Source organism: Acanthaster planci, linkage group LG20 (assembly GCF_054643075.1).
Source record: "Acanthaster planci isolate LZ-2023a linkage group LG20, COTS_SCS, whole genome shotgun sequence".
Classification (NCBI taxonomy): domain Eukaryota; kingdom Metazoa; phylum Echinodermata; class Asteroidea; order Valvatida; family Acanthasteridae; genus Acanthaster; species Acanthaster planci.
In genome coordinates, this window is record NC_141796.1 from 3,209,828 (window position 1) to 3,230,543 (window position 20,716).

The 20,716-nt window shown below is 41.1% G+C and overlaps 1 protein-coding gene across 1 annotated transcript; it reads right to left on the bottom strand.

Annotated features, from left to right (window-relative positions):
• Positions 1–4,035: 4,035 nt before the first annotated feature.
• Positions 4,036–20,538, bottom strand: LOC110975492 (putative inactive 1-aminocyclopropane-1-carboxylate synthase-like protein 2). Its single transcript, XM_022228027.2, has 12 exons — positions 20,297–20,538; positions 19,021–19,080; positions 15,979–16,125; positions 15,599–15,665; positions 13,851–13,948; positions 13,325–13,402; positions 13,103–13,203; positions 12,541–12,682; positions 10,263–10,404; positions 8,302–8,444; positions 7,252–7,405; positions 4,036–6,747 (listed from the first exon to the last, which is right to left on the bottom strand). Exons 1-12 carry the CDS (start codon positions 20,432–20,434, stop codon positions 6,710–6,712), a joined length of 1,308 nt encoding a protein of 435 aa, XP_022083719.2. The 5' UTR covers positions 20,435–20,538; the 3' UTR covers positions 4,036–6,709.
• Positions 20,539–20,716: the final 178 nt, after the last annotated feature.

A 20,716-nucleotide genomic window follows, 5' to 3' on the forward strand; every position in this document is an offset into this window, starting at 1 on the left:
ATGTTGCGTTGGTTAAACAGTTGGATGGGGGATTAGTTGAGCTGGTGTAGAGAGTTAGTTTGACAGTTGGTTAGAGAGTTATTGGGTAGAGAGTAATTAGTTCAGTCGACGTTTGGTTGACTGTTTAGTTGAAGCTTGACTACCGTAGTTGCGACTAAACTGTCCATCGTCCAACCAACCATGGACCGCCACCAACTGTCGACCAAAACGTCCACTGGTTTGGCTGGAGGGTTGGATGGACAGTTTGGTCAGACGGCACAAACGAAATTGTCATTGTAATATTTCAAGTGTGTAACGGTACAACTGTACCGGACGTGGTGCTAACGAAAGCAGGCTTTATTCGACCTTTTCTTGACCTTATCTAAAGAACCGCCTTGTGCTAAAAGATTACACAATGATCTGGCCTATAATGGAGCGCCTTAAATGAATACTAGAGTCATATCCAGACAGTTTCATTGTATGGTTACATAGATGGTGTGGTGATGGTTAGTATTAGACGGCTGGTAAGACGTTTGTGTCGGTAGTTGTACGATTCGTCCACCCAATTGTCATTAGCACTGTTCAAACTGTAAGCAGGTACACTGTTGGGTTAATGTCTGGTTAAACGGTTGTGTGGGTGAGTGCACCTCCCTACATAATCGTCCAACCGACCGTCTACCGCGACCAACTCTCAACCAATTGCAAACTGCCAAGGGTAGTGTGGAGGGTTAGTTGGACGGTTGAGAGACTGTTTAGGTGGATGAATAGGTTGAAAGTTGGGATGAACTTTGCTGGACAGGTTTTAGTGGACGGAATTGGTTGCGCAAATTGATGTACAAATTAAGAGTGAGCGTTTGAGCGGATAGCGCGGTTAACGGTTGGTGTAATTAACAGTTGGGTGGGTTGTTTTATGAATTGTGGGGTGGACAGTTGGTTTATGGAGGGTTGAGTGGGTGATCAGGTAGCCAGTTGGGTGGACGGTAAGTTGGGCTTTTATCAGCTGGATGAAAAGTTGGGTAGATTTTTGGATGGACAGCTTTGGACATTTCAGGGGTTTGGCTGACAATTGGGATGACGTTAATTGGCTTAATAAATAATTGCAGATTGGACGGATGAAGAGTGGAGATGAACCTTGGTTAGACGGTTGTCACCGTACATTTAATAAGCTTTTTGTGAGTTAAATTTAAACCACTGTTGCTGTACCTCGTGATTCGGGGCAAGCTTTTGCTTAGTTACATAAGAGACGCCTAGCAACAATAAACTGTTAGAAGGGCATATAGGAACCAGTCCATTCCAGAGATGGTGGTCGCTATGTGAAAGTTTGCCCCGAATCACGAGGCATAGCAACAGTGTCTTCACTCCGGGGAATTCAAATCGCCATGTTTATGTGCAGTCAGATAACTCAGTGCACCAGATTTCATTCAAATTGAACTCGCAAATGGCTTATTGTCCTACCGGCGCGATTGGTTGAGGGATTAGAGACATGGATGAGTGGACTGATGGCGGACAGTAGGTGTGACATTTGTGCAGGTAGTTGTTGGTAAATTGGATGGACGATTAGGTTGGCACATGGGAAGAAGCTCGGTTTGCCAACATTACTCTCAAACCAACTGTCATATGGCGACCGTCCAACAAAATAGGTGGACAGTTGACTTGACGGTTTGATAGACAGTTTGTGGATGGTTGCGTGAACGGTTAGTTGGACGGTTGGTTAGGCGTCAGTGTCGTAGACAGTTCAATTGAGGGTTTGGTTGACGGTCAGCATGAACATCGGTTTAACCCTAAAAAAAAAAAAGCCGGCGGCAGATTTCGCAAGATCTTCTTTCTAATATCGCCGCAGTGTGTTTTCTTCACAATTTAATTTTCATATCATATTTTAATGATACTGCAAATGTCTGCCAGATTAATAGGGAATGGGGAAAAATCATGGAAACAAGGTGTTTGTGCCGGTGTCACCTAGCATTGAGGTGTACTTAGTCATGAAGAGAACAATATTACTATCTTAGCTACACATTTATCACAAGCTCACTTAAAACCAGTAACTAGCTTTCGTTAGGAAAAACCATCGGCTGTTATGCAGTTTCTGTGGTTTGAACAGCATGAATCTAATAAAGAGCCCGTCAAGTTTAGATGACGACAAACGTCTCTGTTACATGTTACTAACTTCCAATTCCGTTAAATTCCCAAACTTACTCCAAATTCAGTGGACTATACCTTGTTTTTTTGTGACACCTGTTTGTCTTTACTTTGTTGTACCGAGTGTGGCGTCAAAAACTGTAAAATGTAGAAACACAGAATTATTTGAATTACATTGACACCTGCATGTCACTGTCACAATTGACCTACAACATAATGACGTAAATGCAGTGTTTACTACGGTGCATTGTAGGTGAAAGGTGGGGATGTTGCAGGAACGCGCCAACGTGACACGTTATGTATAACGTATACTATATTGCGTGTGTATCGACCTCTACACGGAACAAATTAAAACATCCTGATTATCGCCCGGAATGGTCCATGTGAACTGCTGTGTCCTATTGTGTTTATCAAGCACTAAACGAACGCCAGAGCTGCGGTTTTTTAACTTCCACGGGACCGCAAAAGGCGACAGATTTGGATAAGTTCCGTGAGAAATAAGGCCATCAAAGCGAAGTCCAAGTGGACCAACCTCTGTATGCCGTCTGCATTTTGTAGGCAGAGACAAAACGTACGATGTACCGGATCTAACGATTTTCCCGTGGACAAGTGAGTGGGAGGAGGTTGTTTCCTGGCAAAATGAAGAAGAAGAAGCCTTTCTCTTCAGACATGACTTGGGAACTTCATACATGGAACTCTTTCTCATGATTTTGCTGGTACAACAGAGAACTACCTAACTTCTTCCGGAAATCTTTGCCTATTTTTCCATTTCATCTGTGAACGCTGATGAAGTTAACTTAACAAGTTATCATGCCAACCCAAGCATGCATAGGGCCTACCTGCATACACTCAGGCATGTCGGGAGACACGCCCGCTTTTGTACTGGTCCTAGTTGTTCGCCGCCGCTTGCATATTGAACTCGAACTTGAAGCTTGTTTTGGATGCTAGATTGGAAGAGGTTTTAGGTTTGCAGTAGCAGGAAAGCTTCTTCGTTGTTCATTTTGCCGGGAAACAACCTCCTCAGGCCTCCCACTCACTTGTCCACGGGAAAATCGTTGGATCCGGTACATCGTAAGTTTTGTCTCCGCCTACAAAATGTAGACTGCATATAGAGGTCCGTCCACTTGGACTTCGCTTTGATGGCTAACTTCTCCAAATCTGTCGCCTTTTGCGGTTCCGTGGAAGTTAAAAAAACGCAGCTCTGGCGTTCGTTGAGTGCTTGATAAACACAATAGGACACAGCAGTTCACATAGACCATTCCGGGCGATAATCGGGATGTTTTCATTTTTTATTTTTTTCGTGTGAAGTCGATACACACGCAAAATAGTGTACGTTACACATAACGTATCACATCGACGCGTTCCTGCAACAGCCCCACCTTTCACCCACAATGCACCCCGGTAAACACTGCATTACGTCATTATGTTGCGCGCCTTCGGCGCTATATACGATCTTTGATTGTGCCTTCGGCGCTATACGATCTTTGGCCGAGACCATGCACAAGACCAGTCACAAGTAACAGGGTGAATGACGAAGGCTACTTTTGTTGCGGTTCATTTGAATAGCTCGTGACTTGAATTCAGACTGGAGGCCTTGTGTTGGTCTTATGTGGTCTTGTGAAGGTCTTAAGGGGTCTCGAATACAACAGTAATTGATACATTTTAGTATACATATGTTAATTTTTCTGTCGTTTCACTTCACGTCTGAGAAAGTTATTCGTTCGTGTTTTTACCCATTAAATTATCCTTGAGATCATCCACTTCGACGAGATTTTTACCACTATTACCAGAAGAATATGTTCAATAGCAAAATTAATGAAGAACAGTTGAATTTAATTTAACTTAGTTACCTCGAAAAAAATTATCAACGACCAAATTCCCGTATATACTGTAAATGGTATGCCAAGACAATACAATGGATGGCGACGTTCCTGCATACACACAGCTACCTCTGGACCACAAAATTTATTGCTTTTCCCTTTTGATTCAGAATTCTGTACCATACTTCTGCCAAAGTGGACCATAAATGCTTGGAGATAAAAAAAATGTTTAAAATGATAACATCATCAGACCAGAAGCTAATGTCGTGACATTTTGGCGATGATAAAAGTATCGCGTCAACAATAATTCGCACAATACGTAAGCTACATGAAGGCATTTCTGTTAGAAGAAATGAAACAAATCAGGCTAAATGTAACATGGGCCAAGCCAAAACAACTACGCTGAAAAAATGCTGAACAATTTCCAGCTGAGAAACATTCCGAGTATTCCGAAATATGTTCCAATATTAAGGTGAAATTATCCCTGCATAAAACAAAGACCTGAGAAACTGCCTGTAGGTACAGATCTTGAGGCTCAACACTCACAAATACGGGTGATTCACAATAGCGCGCCTCCAAGAGTTTGCAACAGGCTAACCTATCACAAGGCGCTAAATCTGTCGACTCTTTCCAACCATGCGCTGGGTCGACAGATTTCACACACTGTGATTGGTCAATGGGTTGAAAACTCTTGGAGGCGCACTATTGTAAATCGCCCGTATTGTTTCATTGTTTTGTGTTCATTCTTAACTTTGTCTTGTTCTTTTCTGAGCCTTGATCCTGGAAAACTACAACTGAATGTCAGGGATATCGTCAAAGCCTGTTTTTTTTTCTCGTTTGAAGCTGAATTATGAGACTGCAAGTTTATCATAACTGATACTGTCCCTTTGGGGATTTTTTTCTTTTTGTGTAAAGCTTAATTGCTTAACTGAATTTTCATAAAAGCCATGTTAGTTGGCCAAAAGCAATTCCTTTACCCCATAAACGATGCAACCATCAAAAGCACGTATAGCATCCAAAACATGCAAACATAAAAACAATTTGTAGTGATCTTGCAAATGTAGAGAGACGCCACGAGGAGGCCCGGTCCCATTGTGAAACGGAACGAGCATTGGCATAATACACGCACAAAGACCAAGACAGACTCGGCAGGATATTTGTAGCCTTGATTTATTGGTGACCAGCAATTGTCACAGGCATCCTAACAAGCTAGATCCTTGAAGTGACAAAAACCCCCACTGCCTGAAATGACAAAATGAGAGCTCCCAGTGAGCCAACTGTGTATACTCTCCATTCACAGACTATAGCATACATGTACATGTGCTTTCTTGCTTACACGGGATACATCAAAGTGAACGGCAATGTCCTTACACATCATAGCACATCGAAATCACGAACAAAGTCAAGAAGTACATGTACTTCTGTACTACAAATTCGCCATGGGACTATGCCTACACAGACGTGGAAATGGGTGCTACTGATATCAAAATATACCCATGCTCTCTGTGTACCTCTTAAACTGGAGCTCCACGGCCAACCCAAAGTCTTCGACCGTCTCTTGTGCTGTCTTGTTTGTTTCCATACGCAAAGAGTTACTTACCAAGTAAATTATAGTACAAGTAACGCGAGCTTCAATTAACACGTCACCAAAGTATGTCATAATACAAGGGGTTATTATTGTACATGACAATAGTTTTGATACATTCAGTAAGTTATCTAAAATAATCTTTGGACTTATTTTCCTGGTGGATGTCTCCCAAGTACAACCAGTCCTTGTGCGCAGGAAGCACAAAGGTCACCAAGTAACAATTACTTGACATACAAACATGCAAATAACACAGAAACAATGTAGATTAGCTACAAACTATGCATATTCATGTGTTAGAATCACGACAGTGAGACCACCCTTGCTAAGGCACAGTCCCTACACAAATAATTCCATTTCGTAAGCAATATCAAAAGATACATTAGGCAACGAGTCCATGAATACTGTTGTTACATGTCCTTCAGTTTACAGCTGAAATTCAAGTGTTCATAAATATCAAGTGCAACTTTAAAGCACGGCATAAAAAAACCACATTTTGTACGGGCTGTAAAGCCAAGTTGCTTCATTTGGCCTATAAATACATCAGTTCTCATTTGATTGAAACAAAATAGCCAGGTGAAGGACTTTACCTGATGAGTGTGGACTTCCTGACACACTATTAATGATGTCCTTAGCCAAAACCTGATTGGGGGGCTTAATTGCCATTGATTCCACGGGATTTGACATTTTAAGGGGAACAATTTGAGTCAAGATCAAAGTCAAATTCAGTTTCAGATCAGACATGCATGCATGTCTTTACCCATGGGGCATTCCACAAAAAGGAACTAACTTTGCAGCTGCCTCAGGGAGCTGAGATGGTATTTGGAATGTTTCATGAGCCCAGTGAGCAGGGGTAATAATAATGGAATTGCGCCTTGATCGGTTTTCTGGATAAGTGCGCTATATAAATCTATATAATTATTATCATTAGACAAAACCGACTGCATGCTGAATTCTGTGGAAAGGTCTGAATGCTCTAGTTCATAGGACATCAACTTAAAATGACTAAATGAAGAGTGACCAGGAACGCTGATTTCCGATTGATTCCAATCAACTGTTGCGCAGCCAGTCTGGCAGGACACAAATGATTAAACTCGAGATGTGGCCTCAAAGCGATCAAATGACAATCCGACAGCCTTTTTTGCCGACTTCCATACCTTCAGGTCACAGCTCACGAATGCACATGTAGTTAATTTGTCTTTAGGGCTTTCTGCATTCTTGCCAAAGCTGAAAAAGGAACCAAAATTGAAATGAAGTGATACATGAACTGCATTCAAACACACTGCAAACTAACATAACAATGTGCCATGATCACACAAAAAAATTAAATGAAATGTTCTGTCAAAATCCATTGCCTTGTTAACAACAAATACAATAATCACCAACGATCCAGAACCCACCCACCAACTGAAAGTTGAACCATCTAGTCAATATCAATGGCTTCTTTCGTAATGAATTACAGAGGGGACTGTGACAACAATTGCATGAGGTGGCAGACACCATGAACACAATGTGAGATCCAATCAACAACATGTGAGACAATGAGATTTCAAAGTGCACTCTACATGTACGTGTACATGTAGTTTGACTAGGACTGTCTGGCACATAAACATACTGTACCCTGTTCTGTTCTCAAAGACCGCACCAATCTGCCCCTCTCTCAGATCCTTCTCTGAAGGGTTTGTCTCAGTAGACCCCCCTTTCCCCCATTCACAAGCCCCAAACACTTGCCTGTCTCTAGAGTGTCCTTGTCCTTTGCAAAGACCAACCTGAACCACCCCCTCTCTTGTCCAAGGCAAACGGCAGAAGGAGTGCCCTGTACTCCAGCTCGAAGGAGTTTCTGCTTAAGTTCCTCCTCTGCTTCTGCAGTTGGAGCTGACAAAAACTGGGGAAAACACAATCCAAATTCACCTCAGACTTTAATTTTTTTTTTTCTTAAAAAAGCTCAGGTATCTGCTCATTTTCAAGTTACAAACTGTATGCAAATTCAACCAAACCTCAAACTGGGGGAAAACAAATGCCAAGTTTACCTCAGACTAAATTCTTTCAAAACTGATGTCTGTGCCCTTTCACATTACAAACTGCATGAAAGTTTTATCAAGCCTCTGCCCTAAGGGTAGAAGTTCACATCTCAACTTTGAAAAAACTGAAAAAAACGTGGATTCATTCCTCAACAAAAGGTCATTATATAGCACTTCACCCTAAGAGTCCCGAATGCTACAAAGTACTACTTAGTAGTAAAATGTAGTACTCAGCCCTGTCGCTTGTAAGAGGACATGACATTATTATTCTCTGAAGTCATAAAACACAATAGAGAAGACAATGTACCATACAGTGGTGGCACTATGAATGCATGGTTTCGTTGTTCTCTGTACGAGTAACAACGGAATAAACCTAACCAGAAAGAGTAATTTGTAGCGCTAGGTCCTTCAGGCTGGGAGTGTTACTTAGTATTTTGTGGTACTGAGTACTCTAAGCCCAACAATGCCCGGTACTGTTAGGGTTAAGTCACAAAAATGAATCAATTTCTATGGGATGACCACAACACGTTATTCAAATCATTGCGTATTTCAATTAAAAGTTCTTCACTGAGGTTGTGCTTCCTCAAAAAGTGGCTGTCACGTGCAACAGCCGCAAAATTAACCAAGGCCTGTGTGTATTCACGAAGAAATACCTCAGTGTAACTTTAGTCATGAAGACACTGTAATGAACAACTCCTCACATCATAGACCAGGCACTCCTGGTCTATGACACAGATAAAACAACAAGCATGTTACAAACCTTGCTGAAATCTGCCCAGACAAAAAGCCCTGCTCCTCCATTGTGGCAGGGGACATCCAGCTCACTCAACCCCTGGGTGAAGAAACTATGAGCCTCTTTCAACCTCTTGACTGAAGTTGCCAAGAAGACATTGACAAACCAATCTACAAAAAAACAGCAGCAAAGAGGAATAAAAAGGAAAAGAAAAGCAAATATGAACAGCTGTGGTCCAAAGGTTACAACTGACAGTGTTTTAGTAAAAATTTTCAATTCTCAGCAACCGTTCTTTCTAGAGATGGTTAAAGCTACCGGTAGCACACCTATTTTACTGACATGAGCATGTAAATAAGGAATAAGAGTAGACATTCTCAATGATCAGCTATGGTACTGAAGAAAAATTGTTGCCAGGAATAGCACGTAAATAATGTACTGCTTGCTTTCAAGAATCCTTGTGTCTGAACTCCGGCTCAGTTTGGGGCTGTTGATAAGTGAACTCACACCATGCCAAGCGATGTCAGCTATTCTTACTACTAAAGCAAATGGTAGGAAAAGCTGAACTCCATCTAAGTATGCGGTCATGTGTATTTTGAAAATATACATGACCGCATACTGATGAAAATACTATTTTCAGCATAAAAAGTTGAATACATTTCATAGGAAAGTTTGGATATGTGTCATTCCACCTTCAACAGTTGGAAAAGGAGCAGTGAATAGGTCACTGTGAATGCAAGAAGTCTGCAGTTGTTAATAGCAAGGGACAAGTATTTGTGTTTATTTGAGAAGCCTGGTGTTAGATTCTAAAAGCTTCCAGCTGATGTCATCCATTGATGAATATAGTGTTTGATTGGTCGCTGATCCAACTGTACCGTGAAAGATCTTTCTACTATTAAGCTAAATTCGTGTGCTAAGTTTATTATTGTAACATGCACAAATTTGTTAATGTGTTATGGCCTTTTGCTTTGTTAGAGCATATTTTATGTGACTTGTATATGACACGGGTGACTCGGAGAATACTGTATGGAAGTTACCAACGGTCACGTGTGTCGGTCACCCAATTCTTGTTGTTTTGCATGATTAGACCATTCAAGGGCGCATGACTTCAAAGTAGGGAAGTTGTAGGAGACCGTGCCTTAGCAAGGGCGACCTCACTGTCGTAATTCTAACACATAAATATATGCATATTGTGTAGCTAATCTGCAATATATCTCGGTTATTTGCATGTTTGTATGTCAAGTAATTGTTAGTTGTTTGCGCATGTACCGTGCCGGTGCTCGTTCCGTTTCACGATGGGACTGGGCCTCCTTGTGGCGTCCCACTACACTACCAAGGGAGCTACCCAACCTTATCTTGGTGGTCTCTCCCCTTCATCCGTATCTTTGTTTCGGTAACACTGGTCAGGAAACATGGTAACCTAGAGCAATTTAAACCAGGAAACAGCCCTTTGTACCGGTAACACTATTGATGTTTCCAACCTGGGCAGTGGTGAATGGGAAAGCCCCATGACAGATATGCTTTTTCAACAAAAATCATCAAACCAACCATAGGAAACATGCTTACAGGGTAAGCTGACAAGTACTGACCAATCAAAGGCTTTGGCCATATTTCCACTTTCAACAAGATCACAAGTACCCAAATAAATTTTTAAAGGCTTTTTTGGCAGGTGCAAAGCACGGTACATACATCAACATCTTGTCACAGCAGTTTCCACTGAGCAATGGATGAGACACTCAACTGGTCATAAGGTACCGGTAACTATAAAAGGAGGGAATTCAAACCACCAGAATGTTAACCGTTTCCAAACGCGCACTGGGTCGACAGATTTCGCGCATTCTGATTGGCCAACGCGTTGCCCACACTTGGAGACGCACTATTGTGAATCGCCCGTACTGGTGCATTTTGATTGGGGCTACAAATATGCACAGTCCTACTTAGAGTCAGACACCCCTCTTGAAATGTAGGCAACATTAATTGCCAGGACCTACCTGAGTCTGACAGCATTCTGGCCATAGCCTGCTGCCAGCCTGTGGGTGCTGCATGGAAATGAGCAATACTTGTCAATGCCTTACAGACCTCATCATTCCAAGTATAGTTGACAGCGATATGCATCCCGCTCATGGCAAGATCCTAAACGGCCAATGGACATACATACAAGAATGTATGAGGAAGTGAATGTATTTTTCATCACTAGTCATCGTGACAAAAGTCACAAGTATTTTCACCATGGGTAATACTTAAAACCAACAAACCAGTTGCTGGCATGATTGTGTTAATTTTGCCAATGATCTGCATGGAGTTATCAATGGCATGATGAAGATATCTACCATAGGTCCCACCTGAGTATCATGGAGCACATTGGCCTATTTTTTCCTGAAGACTATAAAGAAATGAAACCCCAATTATTAACAAACTAGCTCATGATACATGAAATACATGTATATTGGACTGAAATGTATCACTCTAGCTTCAAGAAGTGGTAGAACTACCAGAAAATAGCATTTCAGGTTTTGTGGAATGCCGCTTTACTGTTTTTTAATTTCAATTTTTTTTTTTTTCGAAACGCTCAGTGGGGGGTCGGGGTAAATTTTGAAAATTGAAATTCACTTTTTGAACAAAAAAAACAAGTTTGGACTTGGGCGACTTACGCACGCTGTGCCAGCAATCCTAAGTGTGATCTGTTTCAACTTCGTTCCGAGTTATGGATAGACTGACCTGTGTATTATGGACGGTGTGAAATTCCATGGGTGAAAGTGTTTTTTAGGTTAAATATGTGCCGACATTAATGTATGCTGACTCCATTGTAACCATGTAAAATCAATGCACAAGTCAAACTGCATGGCACAATCTGATCGTGAACACATGTAGGCCTACATGTTGTCTAACGTAAATTTTCCATAAATATTTGTGTAGATGAGGGTGCATGGAATTAGACATAAAATGGCTGTCATTAGTAGTACATGTCAGTGATGTAGTCAAGTACCTTTTGAGAACCTACAAGTTCTCCACCAAATATTTAACTAGTTAGGAGGAAACAAAGCTGAAGTACATCGGCAGTTGATGGTACATGCATAAAGGTAAGATTACAAAGCAACATAATGACTTCAGACCATCACTGTTTGGTTAAAATTAACTTTTTAGGACAAAAGTACTCGGCCGAGTACTTCTCTCCTTGAAACTTAAATTCTACACAACTGGGAGTGTCTGAAGTCTAACATTTATTTTGTAATCTTTCCTTTGCACATTTACCATCAAATGCCTGTGCACTCTGGCTTTATTCCCTTTTACCCAGTTCAGTATTTTGCAGAGAACGTTGGTACTCGGAAAGTAGACAACAACACTGATACATGTACTTTGCAACTGCAGGCTTTCACACCTATGTGAAGCGACTTGCATCGACCAAGTTGTGTGGAAGCAAACAAGAAGCATACACAAAGTAAACTGGTTCCCACAGCTAGAAATAGCGACATGGAATGGACGGGAGTCAGTAACGCCCGCATGACGTGATACATTCTGAAGTTTGAGAACACGAAAATATGAAAGGATAAAAACTACAGAAACATTTTAAGTTAGTTCACAAAATTAATTTGTTCTTTACACAATGGTATTTTCCTATTTCATATATTTATGTTGAGGTCTCAGTGCATGTACTTTCGGCGGTTCAGTAAAACCCCGATTTTCTGTTTGATCGTCGCTTAGCCTTTAGTCAAGGCACACTGGATACTGAGCTGGTAACACCAACAAGACTAGCGCGAGTGGCCACAAGCACCTTTACCATCTTGAAGAACTGATCAGCACGTAACTCATCAAGAAGAACATTAATTAAGGGAGCGCTGTAGTGGGAATTTGTAAATTTGGTCGCCGCACAGCATTCAACATGGCCACTACCGTGCATGATACATGCCCTGTTCCAGTGAATCTGTGACCATGGTATAACAAAACGATTGTTGCCTGCTGTAACTCACGGCAAACGGCACCGTCGGCTTTGCCCCAAGTGCCATTTGCCCCTTCAGGTGTACAAAATCCCATGGACCCCTACACTGCAGGCGACAATTGTTAAATGTACACGTATGTGTACGGGACAGGCATTATCTTTTTTATACAAAGAATAGGGCAAATAGGTGAATATGTTACATGCAAACGCCTTCAGATGTAATGGAGCTCACTTACATTTCATTAAGTACCGGTGTGGCAGTTTAGGACAAAGGGCCACTGTCTTTTAACAAAACTCAAAAGAATTAAACAAAAAAAAATGGTGCAACCAACCTTACTAAATGTCCAAATAAAGTGTACTTTCTGTGGGTCTGGTATCTCATCTTCTCTGAATTGAAAGATGCTGCTGTGAGTTACTCCTTCCTCATAAATTGTGCTCATGTAGACTTCATCAAAAACCACATGAAGATCATGCCTAACAAAAACAGTAACACATTGGTCCTGATCTGAAACTCCACCAAACAAACACTGACTAAACACAAACATGTACGTATGTACATGTATCGCATTATCGTACATGTGCGGAATAATGGAAGTATGTTTCTAAATGAGAGAAAACTGGGTGAAGTAAAATAAAGTGCCTTTACTTCTTGCCCTTGGCAGAGCCTTGTACCGAGAACTGCAACATGAGTGTCATCGTCACTGGAAACAAACTGACAGGTGTATGCACCAGTGTATGTGGGTAGTTGGTATACAACAGCCACAAACTTTACTTTACACGTAACAAACAGCCAGTTTGTTTCAAAAATCTGAGGCTCTAGTATTCTGGTTCTTGGTACTACATACGTGTTTATACTGCCCTCTTCAGTTCACACACACAGCTTAGACATCCTACCTGCTAGCAAACATCAGGAGATCTAGAACCTGCTTTCTGCTGTACACATCCCCCAAGGGATTGCTTGGATTGACCAGGAACAGCGCCCTCACGGTGACACCCTGAGAAGAATAAAAACAATATGACATCAATTGAATACCAATATTGACCACAAGGCATACCAAAGCCCTTCCGCTCCATTTCACATGTGGAGCAGCTGCCCAACAATTTCTTTTAATGTACCTCACTAACAGCTTTCTGATAGGCCTCTTCAGCTCGGTCAGCGGTGAGCTCAAAAGGTTGACTCTCTCCTGGCCTGGGCTGTCAATCAAGAAATCAAAATACATATGACTGCTATCACCTTCACAGTAAATGCACAAATAAAAAGCATATTTAACAAACAAGTTGACAGAAAGGTAACTTAGTTCTCAGTGGTGGAAGGTCAGATAGGGCCCTTCAATACCAATTTGGCCTGTCAGCACTAAGACCGGCCAGCCGACCCCAGGAAGCTCGGTGGTCGAGTGGTTAAGACATCTGCACTAGTAAGCAGGAGGTTATGGGTTTGATTCCCACCCCAGCAAGCTTGTGAATTTTTTCGCAAGCTCTCGGACAAGCACTGAGCATACAGTGTTTATCAATCTATACCTTGGGTAAGGGCAAAACCCGTTATTTAAATTTAAAAGAACTCTGTAGGCAGGCGAAAACTCCAAACACTACTCCAGAGCAGGGTTAAATGAGACACAGGTTTTGAGATGTTACGGCTTCTTACCTCCTTGAAAAGAGGGATTGGAACAACATCCACGTTGGGCCTGAGCTTCAGACTTCTGCCCAGACCATAGTAAAATGGTACGGGTACAAGAACAGCCTCTTGAAGTACAGGAAATAGAGACAACATTGACAAATTTATCTTCCAAACCCTGTGATATGTTCTCAGTTTCCTTTACAACTGAGCAAACCTGAATTACAGGTACAAGTATACAGGTATGTACTTGATGCATAAGAATACTACAAATGTAAACGACATAAGCACGCACATAACTCTCAGTGAGTGCCTCTGTGAGGCCTTCATCCGTGTCCATGCCCCTCAATCAAGTTGCTACTATGACATACAATCAAATCAAAGTAATGTATATCATGTTGTACTTGGTACAAATCCATAAACCAGTCAACACATTTATAATAATAATACAGAGCACTTGTAATGCGCCGGTATCCACCAAATAATAATACAGAACACTTACAATGCACCGGTATCTGCCAAATAATAATACAGAGCAGTTATAATGCGCTGGTATCCGCCAAATAATGATACAGAACACTTGTAATGCGCCGGTATCCGCCAAATAATAATACAGAACACTTATAATGCGCTGGTATCCGCCAGATGTTAGATTTAGATAAAAACTGTTATGTGCATTTGTACCAACACAACGTTCGACAGGCCATAATGATTTCGACACATTCAAATGAAAATTAACCATACCTAGAAGTATTTGTGCCATTAATATAAAACCTGATTCTTCAACAACGTCTCCTATACATCAGCACTTACACACACATCACACCGTTAACCCTAACCCTCCTCAATCCTTCACCTGTTGGAGGACTGAGGAGTGTTAGGGTGAAGCAACTATAAATTTGAGTTTGATAGATCCATTCTTGGGGTCATTGCAATAGTTCATGTGTAGAGAACTACTAAAAAAAGTGAAACATTGGACATGTATTTGCCCTTCAAGCCCCCAAAGCATGTCAGAATTAAATAAGAGGGTAGGAAATTGAACAAGTGAATGACTGACAAGAACAGAAGGCAATAAGCCATTTGCGAGTTAATTTTGAATAAAAGCTTGTGCACTGAGTTTATATGACGGCACATAGACACAACAATTTGAATTCCCCAGACTAAAGACACTGTTGCTATACCTCTTGATTTGGGGCAAGCTTTCGCATAGCGACCACCATCTATGGAATGGATTCCTTTGTGCTGTTCTTATCCATTGAGAACAGTGTATTGTTGCAAGGCATCTCTTGTGTAACTAAGCAAAAGCTCGCCTCGAATCACGAGGTACAGCAACAGTGGTTTTAGTAAGGGGAATTCAAGTTGTAATGTTCACGTGAATTTAAAGAACTCAATGTACCAGATTTGGGTCAAAGTTAACTCGCAAAAAGGCTTATTGTATTGCACAACCACCTAAATATTTCACTGTCAAATAAAACAAAACTCTAGCTGCTTGGGGTGTTTGGAGCAGTACAGAGAGTGACAGGTGGGTAGCCTTGGGTAGTACATACAAGACAATGGGGGTAAAATTACAGCAACTGACATGCTTGAAGGACACTAAAGACAGCATAGCCTTTGACACTGGATAAGAACTCTACAGAAGTACTGGATCCCCCCCCCAAAAAAAAAAACAGAAAGCAAACTAAGCCTGAAACTGTCCTAAGCATGATGGAGGGGAATGTAGCAACTTCTGTCATCTCATGGACCCTCATAACCTCTATTACAAGAACATATAAATGTACCTCCAGTATCACATAAGACATGCGCCATGGCCTCCAAACATACATCACCTCCATTCATGATGACCATCTGACAAAAAAAATACAGTAGTGGAAGAATCATTTTTTGAAAAATAAAATGCAAGCAAAACAGCGCCATTAATGTATATGATGTTCATGTAACAAACTGAGTGGTAGTGATGGTACAAGTGCATGGTTGGTTAAGTATACAAGGAAGGAGATTGGGCTAGCTAGGGTTAGATAGGATGGTCGGGTGACTGTAAGGTGGAGAAGATTCCAGCAACTGACTTGATACTCAGACTTCACTGAAGATTGTTCAGCAACAAAAAATGTGGCGACAGAATGCTTCGTTCATTCTTGTGATTTCTGACTAGAATCCCTACCTTGTTAGGGTCCAGGGGCTTTGCAGCATGTGATGTGATGGTCAGGAGTTTTGCAATTGCCTCTCGCAGCTCTGGCAACCCTTCCGTTTCGCCGTACTTAAACATCCGGTCAGACCATGTCCTTGGTAATTCCATTGAGCAGTCCAGCTAACAAGACAACAAGGATACATGTTATAGGATCAATTTTTCACACAGTTTAAAGTGAAGCGTTCTTGAACTTACATACATGTACATGCAACTCTGGAGCAAAACTTGCAAGGAGGAAAAAAACAAGACAAAGAAGTGTTTCAGATTTACGCAAAGTTTTTCAGTCTTGGTTTCAGCTGTTAGTCCCGATAGTCACAAAGCTGGAATATTGCAAGATGCTGGCTATGATTCCCAGCAACTTGCAAGAAAAACCATATGTTTAGCAATGCATGCAAAAAACCAGTATGAGGCTGCAAAATTATTTTCCCTAAAACTTACTATTTGAACCTAGCCAGCTGACACTTAACATTTACCACATTTTAGAAATCATTCTGATTAATTGTGACAAAATTCTCATCATATTAAGAAGCAAGAAGCAGCAACCAACTGATAAGGTAATTCCAGAGATATACGGGTCCAAAAGTGTGACATTTATGAGTCCGTTACATCTGACCTTTGTTATTTGACATGGGAATATCACCGGAATTGATTTCAAACTATTACTATTCGTTAGGCAGGCAATTTCCATTAATTAATCACTCTAAGAAATTAGAAAATGTGCTCTGAACTTACAAAATCATATGTCAGATGTGACAGCGACGCTTAAAAAAAGGACCCTGAATCTCTGGAATTACCCCTATCTGTTAACTCTGGTTATACATGCACTTCTATTCTTATTCCAGCTAGGCTTGAGGGCGGCTATACGAGAGTTTCAAGAATTTTATGCAGACTAATTTGGAATTTTCAATACATATTACATGAGTTGACAGCTGAGTCCAGACAGCAGTGTCTACAGTTACCATAAGAAGTGCCTGATTTTAAATTGCAGATGTGAGCTTGTGACAGATCCTTTGACACCTTTTTTTAATTTTGTGTTCATTCATGTACATTTTCACCCAATTGCATATTTATAAAACAAAGATCATTTAGCAAGTAAAACTATTTAAAAGTTTCTCATCGTCAACCACTTTTTTTTTCTGCACCCACTTCCTTTACGTTTTTGGTTTTTGTGTGTATTTTTCTTTCTATTACGTGTTAAAGCCACCCCTTTACTTTAGGCACAAATGTTTCATCAGCCAAAGATTTCAGCAGTTTTATCCACCATCTAAGAAATACAACAACGTGTATTTTACAACCCAGGAGAAAATCTATTTTATTCAGCTTTTAAACGTAAAAAGTGAGATCAGGGTATGAGGGTGCATGTACCTACATGTGTGATTCTCGGCATCACATGTATCCAAACTAATCCAGTGGATTAGTGCAATATTTCTAGTTAGACTTCCAACAGTAAATACTGGAAAGGAAGCATGTAACAAATTATACATGTACATGTATTCGGTGCTTAGCATTTTCGATGTGCTTTCGCATTTCTGTCTAGTTTTCAAATCCCCCCTTCGCCAATTCGATTAAATGCCTTTATGTCTTTTTCCAAGTAGTGTGGCAACTTCATTTACTCAAACACAGGCACACTGAAAAATGAAAAGCAGTTACAGTTTTAGAGGTGGGAGGAAAACCCCAGAGGAAGATTCTGGGTCATGCCGGGCCAGGAATCAAAGGTGGGAGGAAAACCCCAGAGGAAGATTCTGGGTAAAACCGGGCCAGGAATCAAAGGTGGGAGGAAAACCCCACAGGAATATTCTGGGTAAAACCGGCCAGGAATCAAAGGTGGGAGAAAAACCCCACAGGAATATTCTGGGTAAAACCGGGCCAGGAATCAAAGGTGGGAGGAAAACCCCACAGGAATATTCTGGGTAAAACCGGCCAGGAATCAAAGGTGGGAGGAAAACCCCACAGGAATATTCTGGGTAAAACCGGGCCAGGAATCAAAGGTGGGAGGAAAACCCCACAGGAATATTCTGGGTAAAACCGGCCAGGAATCAAAGGTGGGAGGAAAACCCCACAGGAATATTCTGGGTAAAACCGGGCCAGGAATCAAAGGTGGGAGGAAAACCCCACAGGAATATTCTGGGTAAAACCGGCCAGGAATCAAAGGTGGGAGGAAAACCCCAGAGGAAGATTCTGGGTCAAACCGGGTGGGAATCAAACCCTGACTGCAGAGATGGAAGGCGTGGAAAGAACCACTGTGCCACTGGGATTCCCTATATTACATATAATTTAATTATAAAAATATCCAAATGTATATCCATATGTATTTTATATACCACAGAAAAATATATATATTTCATACACTATTGTGTATATAGAACAAAAATGACTGTTTTGACACAAGTTATATACTAACCTGAACAATAATTACAAGCACATTCAAGTACCAGACTAAATATGTGACCTGCTCTGCAAAAAAGGGTAATAAGTGGTGCAATGCCAAAACACATAATGGTCCGTTCTATTTGGAGAGGGCAACATTTCTTTAAAAACTAGATTATTTTGTTTTTTCCTTTCATTCTTTCTAAAATATTTACATTTTCAGAATTTGTGATGACAAACATGGACACTGATGAATAAAGATGAAAAATTGATCATTCAGTAGGAAATCCTATATTGCCTTGCGTTTCCAAGCGCTACACTTCATGAGCGTTTTCTCGAAAAGAGCTTTTATTGAATCCAACAATGTGGACAAATGTTTATATATCTCTGGAATGCAGCCCACTACAGGGGCCATTCATACATGTATATCAAAATTGTAGCTTGTGATGTACAGAATCTAGCCACATCAAAAACTCATAACCTAACTCTGGTGACTTATTACCCATTTTTCTAGAGCCGTTCATATATACAATATTTTTGGATGAGCAAAATGATCCAATACCAACGTGGGCATAGTGACAGAACATGTCTACAGCTAAGGTGGCACACTGATTGATGTCACAGGGATGAAGTTGATATTCTACTCACCTTTTCTCTCAGTAAATCATACATCATAATGTTCTGGGCAGTTCCCATATTGATCATACCCTGGTGGGCGAATAAAAACATTTTCTTTTAAATACCCTACGTACCGTACTTGTGATCCATCAAACAGTATCAAGATACACAAGGCCTAAAATATTACAGGCCTTCATTTTTAACAGGTATGATCCATGCACTGTAGATGTACTAAGTGATCGACCGTGCAAAATTATTAGCAGCTCCAAATGCATGACTGAAATTAATAGGCCTGGTCTGATTCCAAGTCAAGTGACCTTTAGTGGGTTTCAAATATCAACAAATATGGTGTTATGGTCATAAGAGTTGTTGATGAAAGTAAATCCAACTATCAGTACAGTACTCAACATGTTAGCTGTCCCAGCAAAGTACGCGCCATCTGCTTTATTTATAGTAATAATACTTATGACTCACTTTGTTATGGGAGGACGCTAAATGTATCTGAGAGCTGCTATATAGGTCTCACAACTTCGCAGGCTCAATCGGTCTATACTTGCACAGGAAATAGGGGGCTTGGCCAAATAATTTTGTGGACACAAAATGATTTCAAACTGAAGAAATAAAGGTTTTCTTTGTGTCATTTGCTTGTTTTCATTCTTGTATGAGTTGTAAACTAGATAGGTTTGCGGTAGCACTATGGACATCTCTTTTTGAGTATGTGGGGCTCTGCAGGAGACTGCGGGGGACCAGTGAAAAGGCAGCTTAATTCTTGTGTCCCTGTGGTGCTTTGGAGCTCCATCAGCCAAGTTAGATTTTGTCAAGGAAGAGTTCCATACACAGTACATGATACAAGAACGTCAGTAATTATTTCCAACAGTGACCCGTTAGCAATCAGAACGCAAAAACATGTCACGAAAAGTTCAATTTAGCATGTCCAGATGGAAAAATATCAAGTTGTTTAGTGAGAAAACACTTGTCCAATCTTTCACACCAGTGGTAGTGGGGTTTGTGCACTGGGTACAAATTGGCATCTGTAGGCCTACATATACATGTACATGGAACTATTAATTTGAGTATTAAACTCTTTATAAAACTCCACAGTATGCCCTTGCACCGGTTAGGTCTACATTAGCAAGCCTAGTAGTATAAACCAATTTCCAGTTCCCCGCGCGAGTAAGTGATTAACAAAGCTCGAGGGGAACAAATTGTCTACAATAATACCAATCGTGAGCATCCATTCGGCAAACGTTACGCAACGTTGAAATGAGCTTGCGTGCACGTGAAAAAGGCTTAGGCCCATTATTACGTTTGGATTTTCTTCGGCATGATATTCCCCCTTGCCGACGATCCCTCCAGCTGCTGGAACCGCGCAACTTGCTTCGTACGTGAGGATCGCCCGGGCTCGCTGAGACACAGATGATTTCGGAGAAACAGACAAAGACATTTTTAAAGGATTTTTGGTTCAAGTGAAGTCCCAGTTGAGTACACGTAATGATGCGGATAATGTTCTACCGGGCTTAACTTCTGCGATGTGGGCGATGTACATGTACATTGCATGCTTGCTAGATCGATCCATCCAGCGCTGCCGGCCTAGCCTATGCCAGGCACTATCAGGAGGAGTCACACGTCTGGGTACTAGTCTGGACATATTGATTAAATTGATTCTCCTATTGCCGTAAACGGAGAGGAAGTATCAAACAAATTGCTCTTATCTAACGATTCTGAG

What these genes read in the sequence shown, in the direction of transcription:
- LOC110975492 (XM_022228027.2), bottom strand. Translation starts at nt 20,434, where the DNA reads ATGTCTTTGTCTGTTTCTCCGAAATCATCTGTGTCTCAGCGAGCCCGG. An exon ending in AGCCCCTGGACCCTAACAAG is followed by an intron (nt 15,666 to 15,978) that starts GTAGGGATTCTA and finishes TTTTTTTGTCAG; the next exon opens with ATGGTCATCATGAATGGAGG. An exon ending in CAGAATGCTGTCAGACTCAG is followed by an intron (nt 8,445 to 10,262) that starts GTAGGTCCTGGC and finishes GTTTTTTTGTAG; the next exon opens with ATTGGTTTGTCAATGTCTTC.